The following is a 20,235-nucleotide window of genomic DNA, read 5'->3' as shown; positions in this document are numbered from 1 at the left end:
CCAAGTCTCACTTTTCAATTGTCTACACCTTTATAAAGTTGTTATATTATAATGGATTTATTAAAAGTAGGAAAGGAAATATACGGTAGACCAGAATATAAAGCTCCTTGTTGAATCGTAAAATAAAATATTTTATGTCTTGTTATTCTTGTAAATGTTTCAATGTATTATTTTTACCTTTGTGTACAGAAACCCTTCCAAGTTCTGTATTTGTTTTTATTTATTTATTTTTTTTTTATCTTACTGTAAAAAGTAGTAAATATATTTAGCATGGAGGAATCAAATAATATACAGTACCAATACTCAGGCCTTGTCTTTTGAAAATTATAGGTGTGCTACAAATTGCACTCCTCATTCAGGGGTGCTGTAGGTGTGCTGTTTGTATTTTGGTGTGTAGAAGTTTATCAAATTTAAGCGTGTTTTAAATCGCACTCCTCAAGGGCAGTTTAGGAGTGTGTTACTGTAGGTGAGTGATTGCTTTCGCTCGCCTTAAAAGACAAGGCCTGAATGCTGCCTGGGTTTTGTTTTTTTAACAAAATTATACAATTCATCCATGGTTTTATAAAGAAAATTTTAATGGAATTAAACACCATGGAGAAAAATAATGATGGCGTGGAATGGCCAACATGTGTCCATATTTCTGGACAATTGGCTAGACTGATCATTATGCACACCTCAATTAACTTAAATAAGTTTATTTATACTATAGATTATCGGTAAAGTACTTAAATTATAAAGCCTACTGTATTTAACAGCATGTGCATGCATATCGCCAAGTTTGCTTTGTAGTAATGTATAGTATATTAATTATTAGATATTATATGCCAGATTTTAAAAACCTGAAGGTAGGATGCTAGGAATTCTAAAGCTCAAGCAATTTTTTAAGGGCATGTATTTATTGAAGTCAGAAAGAATTAAGTAGGAACTTTAGGACTTATTACAAATTAAGCAAAATGTTGTAATGTAAATAAACTTTTCTGTTAAATTTTTCTTGTCCTTTCCCAGTTTTCGCATGTGTGTGGAAAATATAAAATTCTGTGTTCTAAAAATTAAAAAATTCAGTTGTAAAATTAGTAAGAAAAAGATGAGTGTAACCTTTCCAATAAATCAGTACAAAGTGTATGTTTCACTTCTATGAAATATGATAGCGAAATTTATTCTTATCTCTTATGTTAAATTTCTTCATACCATATCATACAATTGTATATATTTCTTATTTCTTATCATTGCAGTGTTAGCTTCTCGCTTCCGGCAAATCGTGCTCAACGATCAGATATTCAACGGCAGGTCACTAACCTCGACATTACGAGTCCATCCAGCGCTAAGGTCAACATTTCATACCTGTTCAATTCGATACACGTCGGAAAATCATTTGAATAAAGTTGAAAATGAATCGAGGAATGAAAATGATGAAGGAAATGATGAACAGCCTATTATTAATCGGTAAGTATACAGACATTCTTCAAATTAAAAAAACAACACCATACACACATTACTATGCAATTATTCAGTGGAGTAACGGCTATGAAAAGCTCAGGGGCCCCAGACTCAAGGGGTCCCAGGACAGAATCCAATATAGTATAAAGTAAAGAAAATAGTTACTATATTTAAGAAATGGTTCCTTAAAACAAGTTTATGTTCGATACTGACATGCTCATCATCTGTTGCTGCCTCTTTGTTTTATCACAATGTTGACACCCACGAAAGAAGTTGGACGTTTATGATATGATAGTTAGTAAATCTGAGCTTAAAAACAGACATTAAGATATTTTGAAAAGGCTACAAACGACTTTGGCCTAACAGGGGCCCTTCACAGGGATTGTTCTTTAGATTGCCAACATCCTAGCCTTCGGTGGCCTCTGTGTTACGTCACTGGATGAATTTTGTTTATTATTAAAATAGTCCTCTAATTATTAAGACCATTGAACAACATTCAATTGAAAAACTCGGATTGAACAATCAGGAAATTTAAAAGATTTCTTAAAAAAGACTAAATTATTCTAATATAAGACCAATAACAACAATTAGCACTTGAATGGTTTCGTAGTAGATTCCTTACTGTTTCTGTGTTTTAAAATAAAAATTTGTTTGGACTACAATAACATTAGAATTAAATTTTGAGTAACCTCCATCCAGTTATTTTATTCAGTAATAAAATTTGGTTGTGTTATTTATAGATTTAAAGATCGAAATTATACTCTTTTCTGCAAAATATGATTCTATGAATGCCCTGCACGATTAAAAGTGTTGGTACAAGCTTTTATAAATTATTGGAAAACGTCCAACTCTTTTCTTTGTTCCCTTGGACCTTTTTCCTCTTTGTTTAATATTCATATACATAAGAGGGTCTGGTCTTAAACATCTGTAGAAAGACTCAATGGGCTGTGAACCGTAGGCGACTGTGGGGTTCATTCTGGTTTTCCACACATTGGTCACTTATCAATGGTCAGTTATCAATGGTCAGTTATCAATGGTCAGTTATCCTATGGCAAGTACTGAAGAAAATGACTTCTTTCTTTCTTCTTAATTATTATTCAATGTATCATCATATAGTGCCACTAATGTGCTGGATTTCATCATACATATTGATAGTTATGTGTTATCAGTTATTTTATCATGTGAGCTGGCAATTCTCAGAATGTAGGTGGGATGACTTGGCCTATTTTTGGATTTTTGTGCAGGTATACAGTAGTGGCAAAAAGTATTTCAGAGTTCAAATATTAAAGGTTAGATATCAATACTTCCATTACATTTTTCATGGAAAACTTATTTTAACTCATTTTTTACATTTGTATAATTTTGCTGTTTTAATAAAAATCTCTATTATTTTTGTTGGCTTCTGAATACAGTACTAGGTTTCTAGATGTTTATTTGAGTTTATTTGTAATGCCATAGATTTTGGTATATTAATAAAGATAAATAAATTATGTAGCACTGTATGTGTATGTACTGTATTATAGTGCGTACTATACGTTCCTATTCCTGTGCTGGCATGTGGATTATAAAACCGTTGACAATAGTAGTTCAAAAAGGATTTAAGTTTTCTATTGTTATTTCACAAGCTGATTAATAATATTCCTAAAGTTGTATATTTACTATAGTGTAAACGCATATATTTACAAGAATAAGTTATTTATACAATAAAAATGATTATTCACTCTTGCTATCCCCTGCAAAGGTGATGAATATTTAACTATTACCCCATGGTAGCTAGTACCTTTCTTTTGACAAACCATGAGGTAGCTAGTTTGAATTACACGCTGTCCACTACTTGGAATACGTTTCAATCTATATTTACCTGTGAAAACAATTTCATCTGGTTTTGATTTAGTAATAAGATAGACTTCATAAATGATAGACCAGTGGAAAACTGTCAAGACAGCTAGACTGGGTAGGACAAAACCTTGTAGTTACTGCAGAGGAGCCCAATCATCGCATTAACGACATATTAACTGGAGACGTCTACCCCTAAATGAAACTTCCTTGACACGTCTGAACACAAATTTAACAGAAATGTGTTCTGTGTATAAAAATGTTATTTTCTGCTCTATCTTCAAATAAATGATTATCGTGTTATGCATCAGAAACAAGCCCATGAAAATATTTACTGACCACTGCAACCATATTTTTATTTCTTGACTACCTCAACCATAATATTCTTTTTATTTCTTGACCACCTCAACTCTTATTTTTTGACCACAACTATATTCTTTTTTCTTGACCACCTCACACTATTTTGTCTTAATTGCATTGACTTTGTAGACATTAAAGAAACTGCAAGTCCAACTAATATTATGCTTGACCTTTACCAAGTTGCTATTATCAAAATCTAAATGTCAGAAGGGCTGTAGTTCATATTAATCCTATTACTGCATCACAAATTAGAGCATGTCAACAACTATATAGAAAAGCACAGAATCAGACAGGCTTTATTTCTGATTTATTTACATTATGTTTAAATGTCATAAATCTATAAATAGATCATAGAATCATTAATTACAAAAAGTATGAAATTTATATTATATTACTCATGTTTGCAAAATTTTACACAGTATATTAACTGTGTTAAAAAAAAATGAAATTACATAGATTCCTAACACCCTTGTTGGACTGGCCCAAAAGTGTAATGAATTTGGAAACTGTTTTAACCTTGACTGTACAGTTATATTAATATCAAAGATAAAGTTTTAGGTCTTTCACATGATTCATTTGTTTGCCAACTTTAAGCTGATTTTCCACTAGGCGAATTTTTTTGAAACGAAAACGTCAGCTTATACGTATGCGTATTCAGGTTTCCATCCTCCAAATCCCTCTCTACGCATGCGTATAAGCTGACGCTTATGATTTGCACAAACAAATTCACCTAGTGGAAAATCAGCTTTAGTCCGTCCCTAACTTTGTTTTATAAATTTCTTAATACCAAAAGTGGTCAAACCTTATCCAGGTAAATTGTTAGATAACAAGTGTGTCACAATCCACTATCATGTGATATCACTAATTTATCTACACCCCTTTGGACTTTCTTATCTTAATACATGTTTGTGAAGTGATGGGGTCATTTGACCATTCCGCATTCCAAATATTTAGCACTAGACAACAGGAAGTTTACTATAAGATATACATATGGTCAATCGATATTGAATATTTACTTGCTCTTTTCCAAAGTTTGCATTTACAACTAAATCTATTTAACAAATTTTATATATTTTATTATTTCTGACCTTGTTTACATATCTATAACCATTTTCTATACTAATTTATTGCTAAAGATTATTGCCTATAAGGTGATTTTTGTTGAAATTACTTGCATGTCCATTTTGATAATGGTCAGGTTACTCTGTGTGGGTGGCTGAGCAATAGGACAAAGGTGAAATGATAAGAGGTAGAGGACCACTAAAGGTACTCATCAAAATGCTTATTACACTGTTAGTGTTACAGTAGATCCTATTAAAGGGACACCTTTGGAACCAAACAAAGTGTTCCTTTTGGTGTCCCCTGGTTAGAGATTGGCCATAGTGTTATTAAAGCCATCATTCATACAGGAACGTTTAACCTTCTATTCTAGGGTTTTCCCCAAATAAGGGTGTCCCAAAGGAGCCTTTTTTTAAGGGGACACTTTCCATGAAACGAACGAGGTCCAATGTATTTTTTAACACTAGGCCAGCCCCTATTTAAGGTACAAGAAGAAATTTTGTTGGGTCTCAAAATTGTCTTGTGTTGTACTGTATTATCTTGTATAGATGACAAATTTCGTTTTTGTAAAAGCTACCAATTAACGGAGTACTTACTCGGACGTTTCGATCTCTATCAGAGATCATTCTCAACTGACTGCGGAGTGTAATGCAGCTTGGTCATGCTTGACGTCATCTGTTGATGACGTCGTACGCCTCCGGTTGTAGGTTGGAGGTTGTGCGGGGCTCGGCCAGGTGATGTGTCTATCAAATCATTGTACAAATGCGAGAGTTCGTGGGCTCCAGTGTCCCGGTTCATGGTCTTCTCCTTATTTCTCCTTATATGTAATGATTCTCTAATCTGTCTGTCTTTGCGTTTAGGCTCTTTGGTTAAGATGGTAGCCTCCCAGTTCGGTACATGATTGTGTTTTATGACATGTTCTGTAATGAACATCCACATCATCGATCATACACAAATCTGCCATTACAGAACATGTCATAAAACACAATCATGTACCGAAATTTGTCATCTATACAAAATCGAAGCTAAATGAAATTTTTCCAAGATGTATTATCTTGGCTCATCATAACCAATATTCGTTTATAAAAGAAGGGTGAAGAAGGGCATATAATAGAACACTTTCTTTGTGACACCTCTATTAAGGGGACACTTTTCTGTAAAACGAACAAGGGGAAATATATGTTTTAACACTAAAGGCCAATCCCCATTCAGGATACACTACTATTATATTAAGGGTTTCATTTGGTTCCGAGGATGTTCCTTTAATAGGGATTCTACTGTATTGTATAATTTAAATGGAAGTGCATAAAATTAATATAGAGTGAGTTTATTATAATTAAAGGGATACTTGTCTATTCAATTAACAATTTAATTTTTTTTTCTATCTCAAGTGGATTATTAAATGGGCTCGGTGGTCTAACTATAAAGTACATTTAAAATTTTTAAAAAGTATTAAAATCATGCCAATTATTCTTAGCCAAAATATTAATAAAATATTCCATAACCTGGGTCCCTTCCATTTGCTTGGCAAAGTAACTAACCGCAGATAATAAGAATATAAATCTAAATTTCTATATTTCATTAAAACTATTCTTGAGGGAGTTAGTACTGCCAAATGCAGGGTGTTGTCAAAGCCAAGATGTAACATTTCCCAAGAAATAACAATCTTTATTCCCAAAATCTGCCAAGGGTCTTGCGCTCTCCTCTTATACTAAATCCCAAGTGTTTGAAGAATATATTTCTACTCCACCCTTATAATCAAGGACTGTGGATACCTTCCAGAAATCTTTCACATTTAATTTAAATAATGGCGGCGTTTGGTTGTGACACTTGCTTATCAAATTGATTTCTTGGTTCAGATCATGATTAATTTCATTCCTAATAAAGGCAATGTTGAAATAATATTCACAACATATATTTTTCGTTGTGAAAGTTGATGAATACACCAATATTATACTTGTTCTTATTATATGCTAATATAAACTGAAATTGTACCTTCTGGTTTAAAATGAATTATAGTGTTTTATATTCTGACCTCTGACCCAGTGTCTTACTAGACTCCCTGGAGTAGCCTAATGAGTTTTCTAGCCCTGAATTTTCCAAATTCTTAGAACTCTTTCAGTTATATTTATTGCAAAGTAAATTTGGTGTTGTCACTGCAGATTTTCCTTAATAATTCAGGGTTATCCGTATGACTTTCACAATTGAAGATTGGATGAACGAGAGTTGGTAGTGTAGGTTAGAGGAGATACATCATTTAGCTAGTCACCCTCCTGAAGGAATACTGGATTTACGCAACCTGTCTGCTTCCCTGACAGCAGTATCAACAAACTTGCAATTGCATAAATGGTAAACACCATCTATGCAAAATCATTTTAGGGTACGTCCTCGGCAAACTTGTTCCTTAACAAGTTTTCAATGGCAGTCTATCTGGATTTAACAGTGCATTGGAGGCTGGAGTTGACCCGGCAAATTTGCAGCAGTGTGCCCATATATGGACATGATGATGTCCACTACTGTATTTAGGAATATCACTACCATATTTGGGCACATCACACTTGTTTTTGTCAAACTTTGATAGTGTAGACAAAGCTTTAGAATTTAAATTGTTCAAACACTGAGATAGAAATGTAATATTGTGCAAGGTTATATAAAGTATTCTATTAGTAGCTATGTTACACTTTTAGTGTAGTGTTACATATTTGAAATGTTATTTAAAATTTGTGTTGAAAATGATGATTGAAACATAACCTTTTCACAGGCATTATATGGTTTATCCGTCTGTCAATCAATTCAAACTTTCACTGTTGAATTCTGAAAAACAATTGTTGAAATTTCTAGGGTTCGGTTTATGAAAACTCTGTTCTGGACACCATCGCAGCGACATTGCGCAACACAATTGAGTTGACCAGTCAGAGGCGACAGTGTATTATACTGTAGTACATGATTGGTCAAATTTCTTGCAGAGCGCTTACGACCTTATGTGTTTCTAACTAGAAACCAAGCTTTAAACTTGGTTCCCACTAGAGATGCAACACAAGCACAAACATAAGTGATATGACCAATTACAAGCGTTCATCACAGTCACATCTACATTGCATCTCTAGTGGGAACCAAGTTTTAAACTTGGTTCCCACTAGAGATGCAACACAAGCACAAACATAAGTGATATGACCAATTACAAGCGTTCATCACAGTCACATATACATTGCATCTCTAGTGGGAACCAAACTTTAAGCTGATCGTCCGTGGCAAGTCCTGTCTTGTCAGTTATACCTCTGTGTTATTAACCCCAAATTAACTTTAATGTACACAGTATACATCTGATGTAACCTTAACTCTGATATGTTTCAGCATTTAAGTACTTCTCATCATAGGTATATCGGATATTTAACCAGTACTTTTTTTGTTTGACAGCAATGTAGTGTACATAACTCCAACAAGCCACATTTTGACGCCAAGTAGTTTTACACTAATTTCTGTACCGCACATTACAGTATCTGCAATATAAAACAATCATAAACTGTTCTCAACTTGTGGTATTCAAGAAATTGTTGTACCCTGATACATAAAGTACAGTACTTCTGCCCTAATTTTATTTGAAATGTTGGATTTCGCGCAAGATTTCCAATTCTTCTGTTTTAACTTTCAAAAAATATATATTGAATCTATACATCAATTTTTGCATTAATACACTGAAAAATTTCTCCTGAAAGAACGCCACATTAAATCATGTTCTACAAATAACCCTCAACCAAAATAAAGGTGGGTTAAGGACACTAAATCATGTGCCTCTATTACCAGATACTTGCAGCGACGATTGTGGTTTGTGGCTACCTCTGTTCCAGTACCCCATGGACCATGCCATATCAAGGGCACAAAAGAAATGTTTTCAGTTATTATTTAATAATTTCTCATTAATTGGCATTGTGATAGATGAACTTCGTGTGCCCATTATGGGTTCAAGGAGAATTATTGGGATCCTTAAACCATGATGGGTTTCAATTGTACAAATTCAGGGTTTCGAAATTCATCCCAGCAAACTAGCAGCTAGTAGTAGCTGTCTACTACAGGTAGTTGACTTAATTAACCCTAACACACTAACACTGGAGTGGAGTTGTGGCTTGGTGGTTATGATGCTTGGCGGTTATGATGCTTGGCTACCACTCCAAGGGTCCTGGGTTCAAGTCCCATCACATGTCAAGAAATTACAACTCCACTCCCAAAGACTTGTAATAAGACTTTGTTTATGTAGAGCATCTTGTGTATATGTTTGTCTTGTGAACCTCTGAGGGTCCCTAATGATCAGCAATTGCTGGATGGATCACCCTCATTAAATATGGTAAAAAAAAAATTTTTTTTTTTTTAAACTAGCAGCTAGTAGTAGATTTGTCTACTAAATTGGTAGTTGACTAAACAAATGTCAAACCTTAATTATATGTTTCAGTATGAAAAGGCAACAAATTACAAGATTTGTAACACATGTGCACATCTTTCCGACATTCCATGATAACAATGTGAAATGAACTTTAATTTCAGCTGGGGAAAGCCCTTATGAAAATTATACTACAGTAGAAGACCAATATATCAATACTGGGTATACAGTATGTCATTGCTATAGTTATTGGTATACAGTGTGAAATGGACTTTAATTTAAGCTGGGAAAGTCCATATGAAATGTATGCTGGGAGTCCTAGTTAGACGTATTCAATATTATTTTTCAAATGTTTACAAGTTTACAATGTTCTTTCATTCATTCATATACACATTTATTTAGTTATTATGACTGGAGCCCGCACTAGAAGCAATAGCTTGTCTCATAAGTGTACAAATCTTTTATACAGGCATTTAACTATCAGTATTAAAACATACAATCAGGCCTTGTTTTTTGCAAATTATAGGTGTGCTACAAATTGCACTCCTCAATACATTCAGGCGTGCTATAGGTGTGCAGTTTGTATTTTGGTGTGTAGAAGTTTACCAAATTTAAGTGTGTTGTAAATTGCACTCCTCAAGGGCGGTTTAGGAGTGTGTTAGGTGAGTGATCGCACTCGCTCGCCTTAAAAGACAAGGCCTGCAATCCAATCATTGATGCTAGCCAGCAATATACCAGAATCCATACAGGGGAATTTCACACTCACCTCTTACTACTGGGTATGAGGTGTTAACCATAGCTCTTTGTGCTGTATGGCTTGGATATAAATATACTTACATTTGCATTGTGATTTATGATATCTTTACTCGATTACTAGTCACTTTAATATCATTAAAATTGCCTTATGAGATTATAATTCAAGCATGTTAACCACTGAGCCATGCTCTACTCTCAATTGGATTTCAAACCTTTATGCTGTCTGAATTTATTCTCATCTGAATCCTTGGTTATCATGGGATTGAAACGCAACTACCGATATTATATACAGTAAAAGTAACATAGTATACAGAATAGAAACGTGGGGTTGTTTCCCTTATTTGTACCATTTGTTATATTAATTTTTTTCACCAAACAACGAAGAAGGTACACACATTGGGATAGAATATATCTGCAAAATTACTGCAGACAAAATATTAGTAAAGTAATCGTTACAAATTTTTTTTTTTTTTACAGAAAACCTTCAAGAATAGGTGAAGATGCACTAGTTTTTAACGGAGTTCCTTTTGATGATATTGCAATTGCGCACATCAGGGCAACATGGAACAATACCCTTGTTGTAGTCGTGGATCCTACAGGTGAGAATTTTCTTTAAAATATCATTCAGCTCTGTCTACAATATCAAACTAGTTTGAAAAAAAAAGTGTGATGTGCACAAATACGGTAGTGATATGACATCATCATGTCCATATATAGGCACATCACATTTTTTTGTCACATAAAGTTTGATAGTGTAGACAGTGCTTTAGATGCGTGTTCCCAGAAAACATGGATCATTAATCATTTCTTATCATTTTCGTTTTTTTTATCGCTGTCTGTCTGAATGTAGCAGGCTTCAGATTTTGCAAGGTATCCCGTTGGGACCTTTTGAGAATTGAAATATAAGCATTTTATGAGGATTTTATGCAATATAAATTGTTATCCAGTACTAGCTTTCAGTTTTCATGGAAGGCTGATTTTTAGGATAGTGCCAGCAGCATGTTATGTGTGCTTTAAAAACATATTATTGTAACACTGTATTTAAAGTTCTTTGTGAGAAAAACTTGGGGATGGGGATTATCTAAAACTCCATATTTGTCCATAACATCAGATGTTTGTAACAAGTAATGTTCCATCTTTCTATGAATATTATATTATAGAAAAACCTGTTATGGATTTATGAATAGAGTTACAAATAGTAACAATTCTCTCGTAAAGGTTGTTATACAATCTAGTATGATTGGATAAAAAGTTTATGCCACATGGATGAAGACTTGAGCACTTGAGCACCTAGTGTTTCAGTTTGTTTTGTTTTTTTTCGTACTGCCCATTATTTTTATTAATATTTTTATATATATAATTTGAATGTTTTGCCAACTTTTTATATTTTTATATGTACTGTAAATCTGAAATAAAGTTTAATAATAATAATCATAGGTTACATGTTTGCCTTTCCAATCCAACAATATTATTCATTCAATTCATGCTTTTATTATTGGTTCTGCCTAAAATTTCCTCGAAATTATTTTACTGTAGCGTAGGAAAAGTCTCATCTTTATGTACTGTATACATATGAACCACGAATGAAAGAAGATACATCCAAAATATAAACAGAATTTGGTTATAATTTAAAAAACATAGGTTTAATTTAAACGTTATACTTTAATTGTAAATTGTTTATTTATGTTGTGTTGCAATATACAGTATGTTACCTTATATAAATTGATGTACTTTACGTTAGTGGACATGATGTCCAAAAATACAAAACAAAATTGTTTATCTTATTAGATCTCCCGGAGGGCCAAATTTCATCTTTATCCCATTAACGTCAACCTCCCTGGTGATATATAAATATATATGATGACAACGGGCAGAATCGATGTTGGCCGTTTTAATGACTATTATTTTAGTCATCCTCATGAATATGCAAATGAGTTATTTACTTTCCGATCATTGCCACATATGTATCTCTTAAAAATATTCTCATCAAAATTTTACCTTCTTCATTCAGTCCTGGAGATATTGAAATTATACATAAATATACATTAGATTCTTTATTCTCAATATTACAAAGACATTAATATTCATATTTTTCATCCACTATACAATCCAGAATTTAGCAGACAGACCATGGCATTGTATTTGTAATCACTTTGTAATAAAACTATATCTGAATACTGTACTGATATGATGGTACTTTACTACTAACTATTAGTATTAGTGTGAAAAATGTACCCATATGAGAAGTAATTGCGCCCTCTACAGTACATTATTATAATGTTGTACACTGAGTATAATAACCTGTAAATGAGTGGCAAATATTATTTATATAGGCTACAGGATACTTGTTTTTTGCTGGCCGATATTACTTTCAAGGGCCCACTTATTAAATTTTAAATAAATTAATATTATGAATGTGTTGCCTAAAAATTAGAGGGTGGTAGTCAAATTACATTAATGAACTTTACCAAAGACTTGAATCTGAATTAAGCCAAATTTTTTAAGTAGTGGAAATTATGGTCTTAAGCTCTGTCTACACTATCAAACTTTATGTGACAAAAAAATGTGATGTGCCCATATTATGACATCACACTTTTTATGTTAAAATAGTTTGATAATGTAGACAGAGCTTTACAGGTAATATAGTAATTTGTTTTCTTACATTTATTAACAAAGTTGAACTTAATTTATCCTAAATTAGAGGATGGGAATATACTAAAGCATGGGAAATATACTCGGGTCTGGTATTAATTTGAGTAATTTTTTATCTTTTTTTGCTGCACATTATATCACGTCAGTATCAACATTGAACGCACTAATTAATGGCTTCTATGAATGTGACTAATATAATATACAACCAATGAATGATTCAAAGGATAGCCATTAATCATTAGACTTAAAACATACTTTCTCTTTGTGATGACCATGTACTGTACATCATAAATACATCATGACAGTTATTACATTAATGTTTGTACCTGTAATATCTCATTATGAATATCATATATTAATATTCAGGTTTTGTTTTTTTTGGAGTTTACAATTTTACTCCAGTAATAATTCTTAACGTAAAGGAATACTGCACAGTAAGCTCATTGATATGCCTTGGTATTATGTGGTAGGGTGAACAGCTTTTTTCCATGTTGCTGACTTTTTTGATTTAAATAACAGTTTTTTAAGTAAATACATTTTGTTTTCAAAGTGGATAACTATTATTTGACATTATAATGGCATATTCAACAACAAACATTTAATTCAGTGGGAACAATACATCTTAAATAATCAGTAAAAAAATTCAAAATATTCGTTTCGTTTCGTTTATTCAACAATTTTCTACACAAGATATAAACATAGTAAAAAGCATGTGTAGAAGGAAGCCTAGATAAGTTTTTTGTTACAAACAAATAAACTTTAAGCCTAGACTCCCTGCAGTAATAAACAAAATAACAATGGTTGGGACAATGAAAAACCATATATACCAATATAAAAAAAAACCCAAAAAGAAAAAAGCGAAACTTTTTATTTAATCCATGTTAGTTAAATACAATAGTGTATATTAATTTAATACTACTTTCAAAAAGATTATATTGAATCAAATTATCACATGAACATCAGTGGTTAGCAATGCATCTGCTTGTCATTAGAAAGTAATATTTTATTGTAAAAGGTCAAGGGTCATGGTAAATGATAAATGACTTGACCATCACTTGGTGATTTGGCCTGCTTTTTATTATTCTCTTTCCAAGAAAATCCAGTATTTCCTCACTCTGTAGGGTTCAATAATGGGATAATAATGCTCCTGTATTAGAAGATAAAGATTTATGCTTTCTGCTTTTATTTCTATATCCATAAAGTTCGCAATTCTGGAAATCAGGCAGTGATTAAAGCTCTGTCTACACTATCATCAAACTAATTTGACTAAAAAAGTGTGATGTGCCCAAATATTGTAGTTGATATGCTCAAATATGGTGGTAGTGATATGACATCATCAAATCAAATTAGTTTGATAGTGTAGACAAAGGTAAAGATTTGATTTCTGCTTTTATTTCTATATTCATAAAGTTTGAAATTTTGGAAATCAAGCATTGATAACATTTGTGAAAAGTTTATAATATGGATGTTAATATTAAGTAAAATTATTAAATAGGTTTCGTAATTAAATCTGTGCACAATTTGATTTTATTATTTTTGATAAAGAAATCCCCACTTTGAACATAATCAATACTACATTTGAAAACAGTACAATTTTATAGTCTCCAATTTGAAAATATTTCTTTAATTTCTGCAGAGGATAGGATAGCAATTTATGTTTATCGATAAAACAAAATTACTTACCATCATGTGAACAGTCAAAAGCCAAAAACAATAATTAGTTTACAAAATCAGAGTTTAATAAATACCATTACCAACCTATAAAATTGACCTGAACAAAACTTGACATCCATCTGTGGCTTACCCTTGCACTAGCCCTGACATCTAAACCACATAATACAAGAAAAATAATAAAATTAAAGTAAGGTTTAGTTTTAAAAGATATAATGATAATGTAAAGACTCGCTGCTAGGTTGAGGAAATCGTGAGAAGTCCACCCACGCAGCTTCCCCCTCCTGGCGTCTGATGTTCACAAGCCAATTTCAATAATGAACTAATAATACCAGTACCAGAGATATTCAACAGATGGTTGTATATAAACCTATACTAATTTAGTAATTTTGGCAGTTATGTTTTTCAAAATGAGACAGTGATTTTAAGTACTGTACAATAATTAAAATAATTGATTTGGTTTCAAATGGTATTGATATTTGTAATGCATTGGTTGTATAAAGAAACATTTCTGGTACCATACCATACCTTTCAATTTCATGTATACTTCTTCCTACCTCCAACACAGGTTCAGCCGTAGTATGTAGATATGGGTAGGAGGACCCCTCGTTCCCCCAGGATCTGTGCCACTGCTCATGTCCAATATTTTGTGGCATTCTCAATGCGGAGACCTCTCAGTTTTCAGGCACTGGGCATTTGTTCATTTTTTAAATGAGTTACCATTAAAAGGAGATGTCCACTTACTATACAAGAGGTGTTGCATTGGGAGTTACAGCACAACTATACAATGAGATTTGTTATCTTAATTGTCTTTCTGTTAAAGTACTTTTCAGGTATTTTTATACGATTGCTCAATAAATCTCAATCTGAATCTACATTATATAATAGAAATACTTTTATTGTTAAAGGTTCTGTACTGTATCATTAAATAATTAACATTATGCCTTTAAGTAAATAACATTTATATTCAAATGTCTTTCAGCTCATAATTATTTCACCAAAGACTGAGGTCCTTATGATCTCACAGTGTATCAATTAGCAATTGTTTTCTGATTTAAAAGCAGTAAACAAATAAATAATTTAAAAAAAATCATTGAGTTTGCTGAGTCATAAGGATCTGTTTAAAGGTGTGTCGACTTTTAAACATTTACAATTTTTTTTGTTTTGGTTAAAACATAGGTGAGGCAGGATATTTGAATTTGTTATCTTGCATTTACAACTAACCATTGAATTGTGTTGTTTTTAAAGTTATAATCTTGTTCACACTGGACTTCAACCAAGACAAAGGGTATTTTGTGTTAGTAAAATTAACCATTGGAAATAGGGTGACTGAGAGCATAAAAATTGTAAAATGTGATACTGTATATATCCTTTTTTTGCTATCTACCTATGGGGAAAGTGTACTATGTACAGTGGAACCTGTGTTTTACGTACCCTAATTTTACGTTTCCTAATTTTATGTTCCCTGAATTTTACTTACGCTTAAAATAACCGATGACGTCATCATTTTCTTACATTGAGGGCGCAATTTAACAACAACAAACAAAGCCATGGCCGGCTGTGTGAGGAATTCTGCTGTGTGAGACAAGCTACACACGTGCATTCCCCCTACAGCAGCGACTGTTTTTATTGATAGAAAATACAAAAACATTGATATTAAACGCACAGGCTGTATATACTGTACTTTTCTAGTTAGGCCTCACATCTTGCTAGGCCTGCTAGCTATTGACCACCTGCATGCTGTACAGTATGTAAAGTAGGCAAACACGGTAGCCTTTATAGCTACGATCTCTACGTATTTGGGGTCAATTTAAGGTCAACCTGGATTTTACGAATCCCATGTTTTACGTACGCCTTTCGGTCCTGTACCGTATGTAAAATGTAGGTTCTACTGTAGTTCAAATAGGCTCTTTTTGGTTAGCAGCACTCACTTAAAATGTTCAATAATTTCACTGTTGCATAATTACAAGAATGATCTTATAAATTAATTAAATAAATTATTAATAAATCATTTTTGTAAATAAAAATGGCTACCATAGAAATAAATCATTCAATTTGAAATATTTCAAAACCACCATCGTTTTACAATCACGCCTTTGTTTAATTATTAAGCAATGGGCTTAAGTTATAGTGTTGCCAATTTACTAATAATAATATGTTGATGACAATATTGAAATTGTTCACTGGTTATATAAATGACTGTATTGTTTTCTTGGTTGTTTCGAGATGACCAAGTTGAATGTCCTGAGCTTAGGAATCAAACAAAAGAAACCACAACAGATAGGTTTTCAGTTAATTATTCTAAAGAGTTTGATTAATGTGTGAGTAAGCACCAAACAAAACCAGTTGTGGTTTTTAATGGAAATTATTCAGTACATTAATATGACTTTATAATTAAAGCCATAGATGAAAAAAGAAATATAATTATTAAAAACATAAGGGACTATAACAATATTCCAGAAAAATAATGATTTACTTGCAATATGTTCCTTCATTGCTTAAGTTGGTTATCAATCCATTGGATACAAAATTATTTTTTTACTGTAAACTTATGGAATTATACTATAATTTGGTATACATTAATACAAATCTATCATTCCACACAAAAATGATGTTGTGGGGTGTGAAATCATTGTGATAAGTTTGATTCTTGCCGTTCATCATTTTGTTGGTTCTTTTTAATGTGCTGTTCAAGTTAGGTTCACCACAGGTGTGGAGATACTAGAAATCAAAAAAGAAAATGAAATTTAATTATAAGGGATACCCAGCTTATTGAATACATAGAGGACAGAGCCAACCAAGAAAATGTGAAGAGATGATATTAGTGAGCTTTTGTTCTCACTTGGATGCAATGCAAGGATGACGTAGATACAGCGAAAGTAATTGGACCAATCAAACTGTTGCTTATGATGTCATCATCATTGTGCCTACGCTGCGTTGCGTCCCAAGTGGGAACCAAGCTCTAGTAATCAGTTAAACATTTAGTTCATCATTTTTACCAATATTAAAGTATAGCAATTGAGATTGCATCACATTTTACTAATTCTCAACCATGCAATTTAACAGTATTTTATCGCTTAGTTTCCGATTTACTGCGATATCTACTTGTACAAAGATAATAAATACAGTGTAAACAATGTTTGTTGATGTATTTGCACTAAACACTCATTGAACTTTGTTCTATACCACTGTCCTAATGAAGATTTGAATCCAATATTCATGATTAAAATAAGACACTGGTATGTTTTTTATAGGCAAGTCATATCTCCTTCCTCATACATGTTTAGATACAGTACATGACTTTTTTTTACAATTTTTTTTTTCAGTGAAAAATGGTTTTCGTATTTATTTGAAAAAAAAAATAATATAAGAATTGCATACTCATAGTCATCAAGCATTCAGAGTTTATAAAGATAACATTCAATCTATCATTCTCATGTTGGTACATCTCAGTAGCAATAGTAAAGCCGGTAACAAAATTCCAAACAATTTTTTTTAATCTGTTGTCTACACTATCAAACTTTATGTGACAACAAAATTGTTTTGTCAAACTAGTTTGATAGTGTAGAGAGAGCTTTTAAGCCTTGTCTACACTATCAAACTTGATGTGACAAAAAAATGTGATATGCCCATATATGGACATGATGATGTCATATCACTACCATATTTAGGAATATCCCTACCATATTTGGGCACATCACACTTTTTTTGTCAAACTAGTTTGATAGTGTAGACAGAGCTTTAGTGCTGTAAAATAATACAACAAATAATTTTCATAAATCTCGTTTCTCCATTTGCAAACTCATTTCATATCTAAGTTATAGTACTTTTTATTAAAAAAAATACTAATTAATTTCTTATGTTTTTATTCTATTTTATTAAATATTAAAGGTCGATTTGATATCATAGGTTGTTTGAATGTTTGAGTACAATACATTGATATCGAGCTGAAATAGTATTATTAGATAAATAGGTTGATTCTCATTTAAAGCTGCACAATCAGCAGCCTGCTAAAGCCATTTCCTATCTTGCCAATGTCAATGTTGAATTTATAAAGTGTCATCTGATTGATGTGTACATTCTACTTGCAATGGTATATTGTTGAAAATGAATCATTAGGTAACATTCTTTACATTGTTAATATCTTTCAAAGGTATAGTCATACCAAAGTAGATTATAGGAAAAAGAAACAACCAATCAAATAGCAAAAAGCTAGCCACAGGTATGGGCCATTGGCATGTGGTTCTGAGTCATAAAGTGCTTTTGGGTCCAGATCTGCAACCACTTCCTATTTCCACTTCATTTCACACTTACCAGCAGAGAGAAACAGACCAAAGCACTTTAGCTCGCCAAGCAAGGTTTTATTTAAGAAGAGGAGATCTAACCTTAAAGGATCAATGGCCTTTTGTTTTGGAATATGCTTTTCATTTTCATATAATGAATTGTGACCTATGTTATATAATACATGACATGTTGTGTACTTTGAAGTAAGTTTAATTTCCTAAAATACATATTTAATTGTATAATTTATTTATTTATTTATTTATTTATCAGGGACATATATTTATTAGTATAGCAGACATTCTTGTTTGGAGGAGGGCGATAGCAGACTTTTTTTTAAATGTAACTTTTACCATTTTTGTTCCAATCTTTTGGATAGTCAATTTATCTTATTATTTTGTTTATATTTATAAAATAGATGATATAAAAATAATATAGATATTGAATATGTTGTATGGACATTACAATTCATCAAAATGGTTACATATGATCAAAATATATATTATTTATATATTTAAAAAAAATGAATGAATAAAAAATCATTTTAGGATATAAGTAAAATGTATTAACGGTATAAACATCTGTGCACTGTAAACATTTGATCTTATTTTATCCATAAAATTGGTAAAAAGTATTTAGATCTATAGATGTCTGGCATTTGAATTATCTATTTAAATTTATTTCATGATACTAATAGTTTGTCAGTCTTGAATTTTTATCAGCTAGACATATCTTCAAAATCATATTTTATAGATGAGATTGATCTTAAATATTGTCCACATCAGAGGTAAATGCCCTATATACTTTTGTACACAATTATATAAATTAAGATTATTAATATTGTGTGTTTGTCATTGTCATTTTACCCACAAACAACAGAAAATATTTCACCAATTGCAGGATGGAATCGAATCCTGCTTAGAGTCTGATTTGAGACATTTACCAACTTTATTTAGGGTCCGTTTCTGCTGCGTAATCGATTATTTTGTTATTATTTATATAAACTTTGTTTTCATAGGTTGTTCAAACTGCAATTGCATTTTGCAAAGTATTGTGGTTATTGACCAACATTTATGCCTGAAATTACGTAACCAAAACAAATCAACCTTTTGTAGCATTTTTTGCGCAACATCAAAATCATAAATAACTGATTATTGATTTCTTCTTGCAGAAACAGACCCTTAGAATCATTGTTATGCTTGACATCCAATTTTTTGTTTCGTTCTATTTTTTGGCTAGCAAATTTCCATTGTGTTGTACATATTTGTCATCTTAATCTTGATTCAACTATATAGTTGTTTCATAATTGTTTTTTTATAACTTTATTTTTAGTTCATTGTTGTCATTCTATTGAATAAGTCATACAAGGTTGAAATGAAAAACAAACACTGTACCTGTGTGTACAAAGTACTACAAAAAGAGTTTATTGTTGTAGTTGTACTGTAAGTTGTCAGCAAAATACTGTATATACCATACTGTATAGTACAGTACATTTTGACAGTTTGTAAACTGTCAAATATACATTTTGGACTGTCTACAGACAGTATAAACTTTCATAATTACATAATTACTGCAGGTTAGAAATGTCAAATTATACTGTACTGTACCGTACAGTAAAATTTGACAGTTTATAAACCTTTAAAATATACTGCTCTGTATTGTACTGTTTGACAGTACTGTACTGTACAGTTTATAAACTGTAAAAATGTACCTTTAATACTGTACTTACTGGGTACATTTTCTACAGATATTGTCACATGATTCCCTAAATCTTATGCAACACACAGTTATATAACAGGGTTGGCATT

At 31.9% G+C, this 20,235-nt stretch overlaps 1 protein-coding gene across 1 annotated transcript in view; it reads left to right on the top strand.

Annotated features, from left to right (window-relative positions):
- The window catches only part of LOC144845817 (small ribosomal subunit protein uS11-like), a 43,852-nt gene that overhangs the window by 12,215 nt on the left and 11,402 nt on the right, over nucleotides 1–20,235 (top strand). The window contains exons 2-3 of the mRNA XM_078703267.1: nucleotides 1,233–1,443; nucleotides 10,301–10,422. Coding sequence (XP_078559393.1) covers nucleotides 1,233–1,443; nucleotides 10,301–10,422 — 333 coding nt within the window. The remainder of the gene's footprint in view (nucleotides 1–1,232; nucleotides 1,444–10,300; nucleotides 10,423–20,235) is intronic.

This window comes from Antedon bifida, chromosome 6 (genome assembly GCF_963402885.1).
Source record: "Antedon bifida chromosome 6, ecAntBifi1.1, whole genome shotgun sequence".
NCBI lineage: Eukaryota > Metazoa > Echinodermata > Crinoidea > Comatulida > Antedonidae > Antedon > Antedon bifida.
Note: the sequence above shows the minus strand (reverse complement) of the source record. Positions and strands in the feature narration are given on the sequence as shown.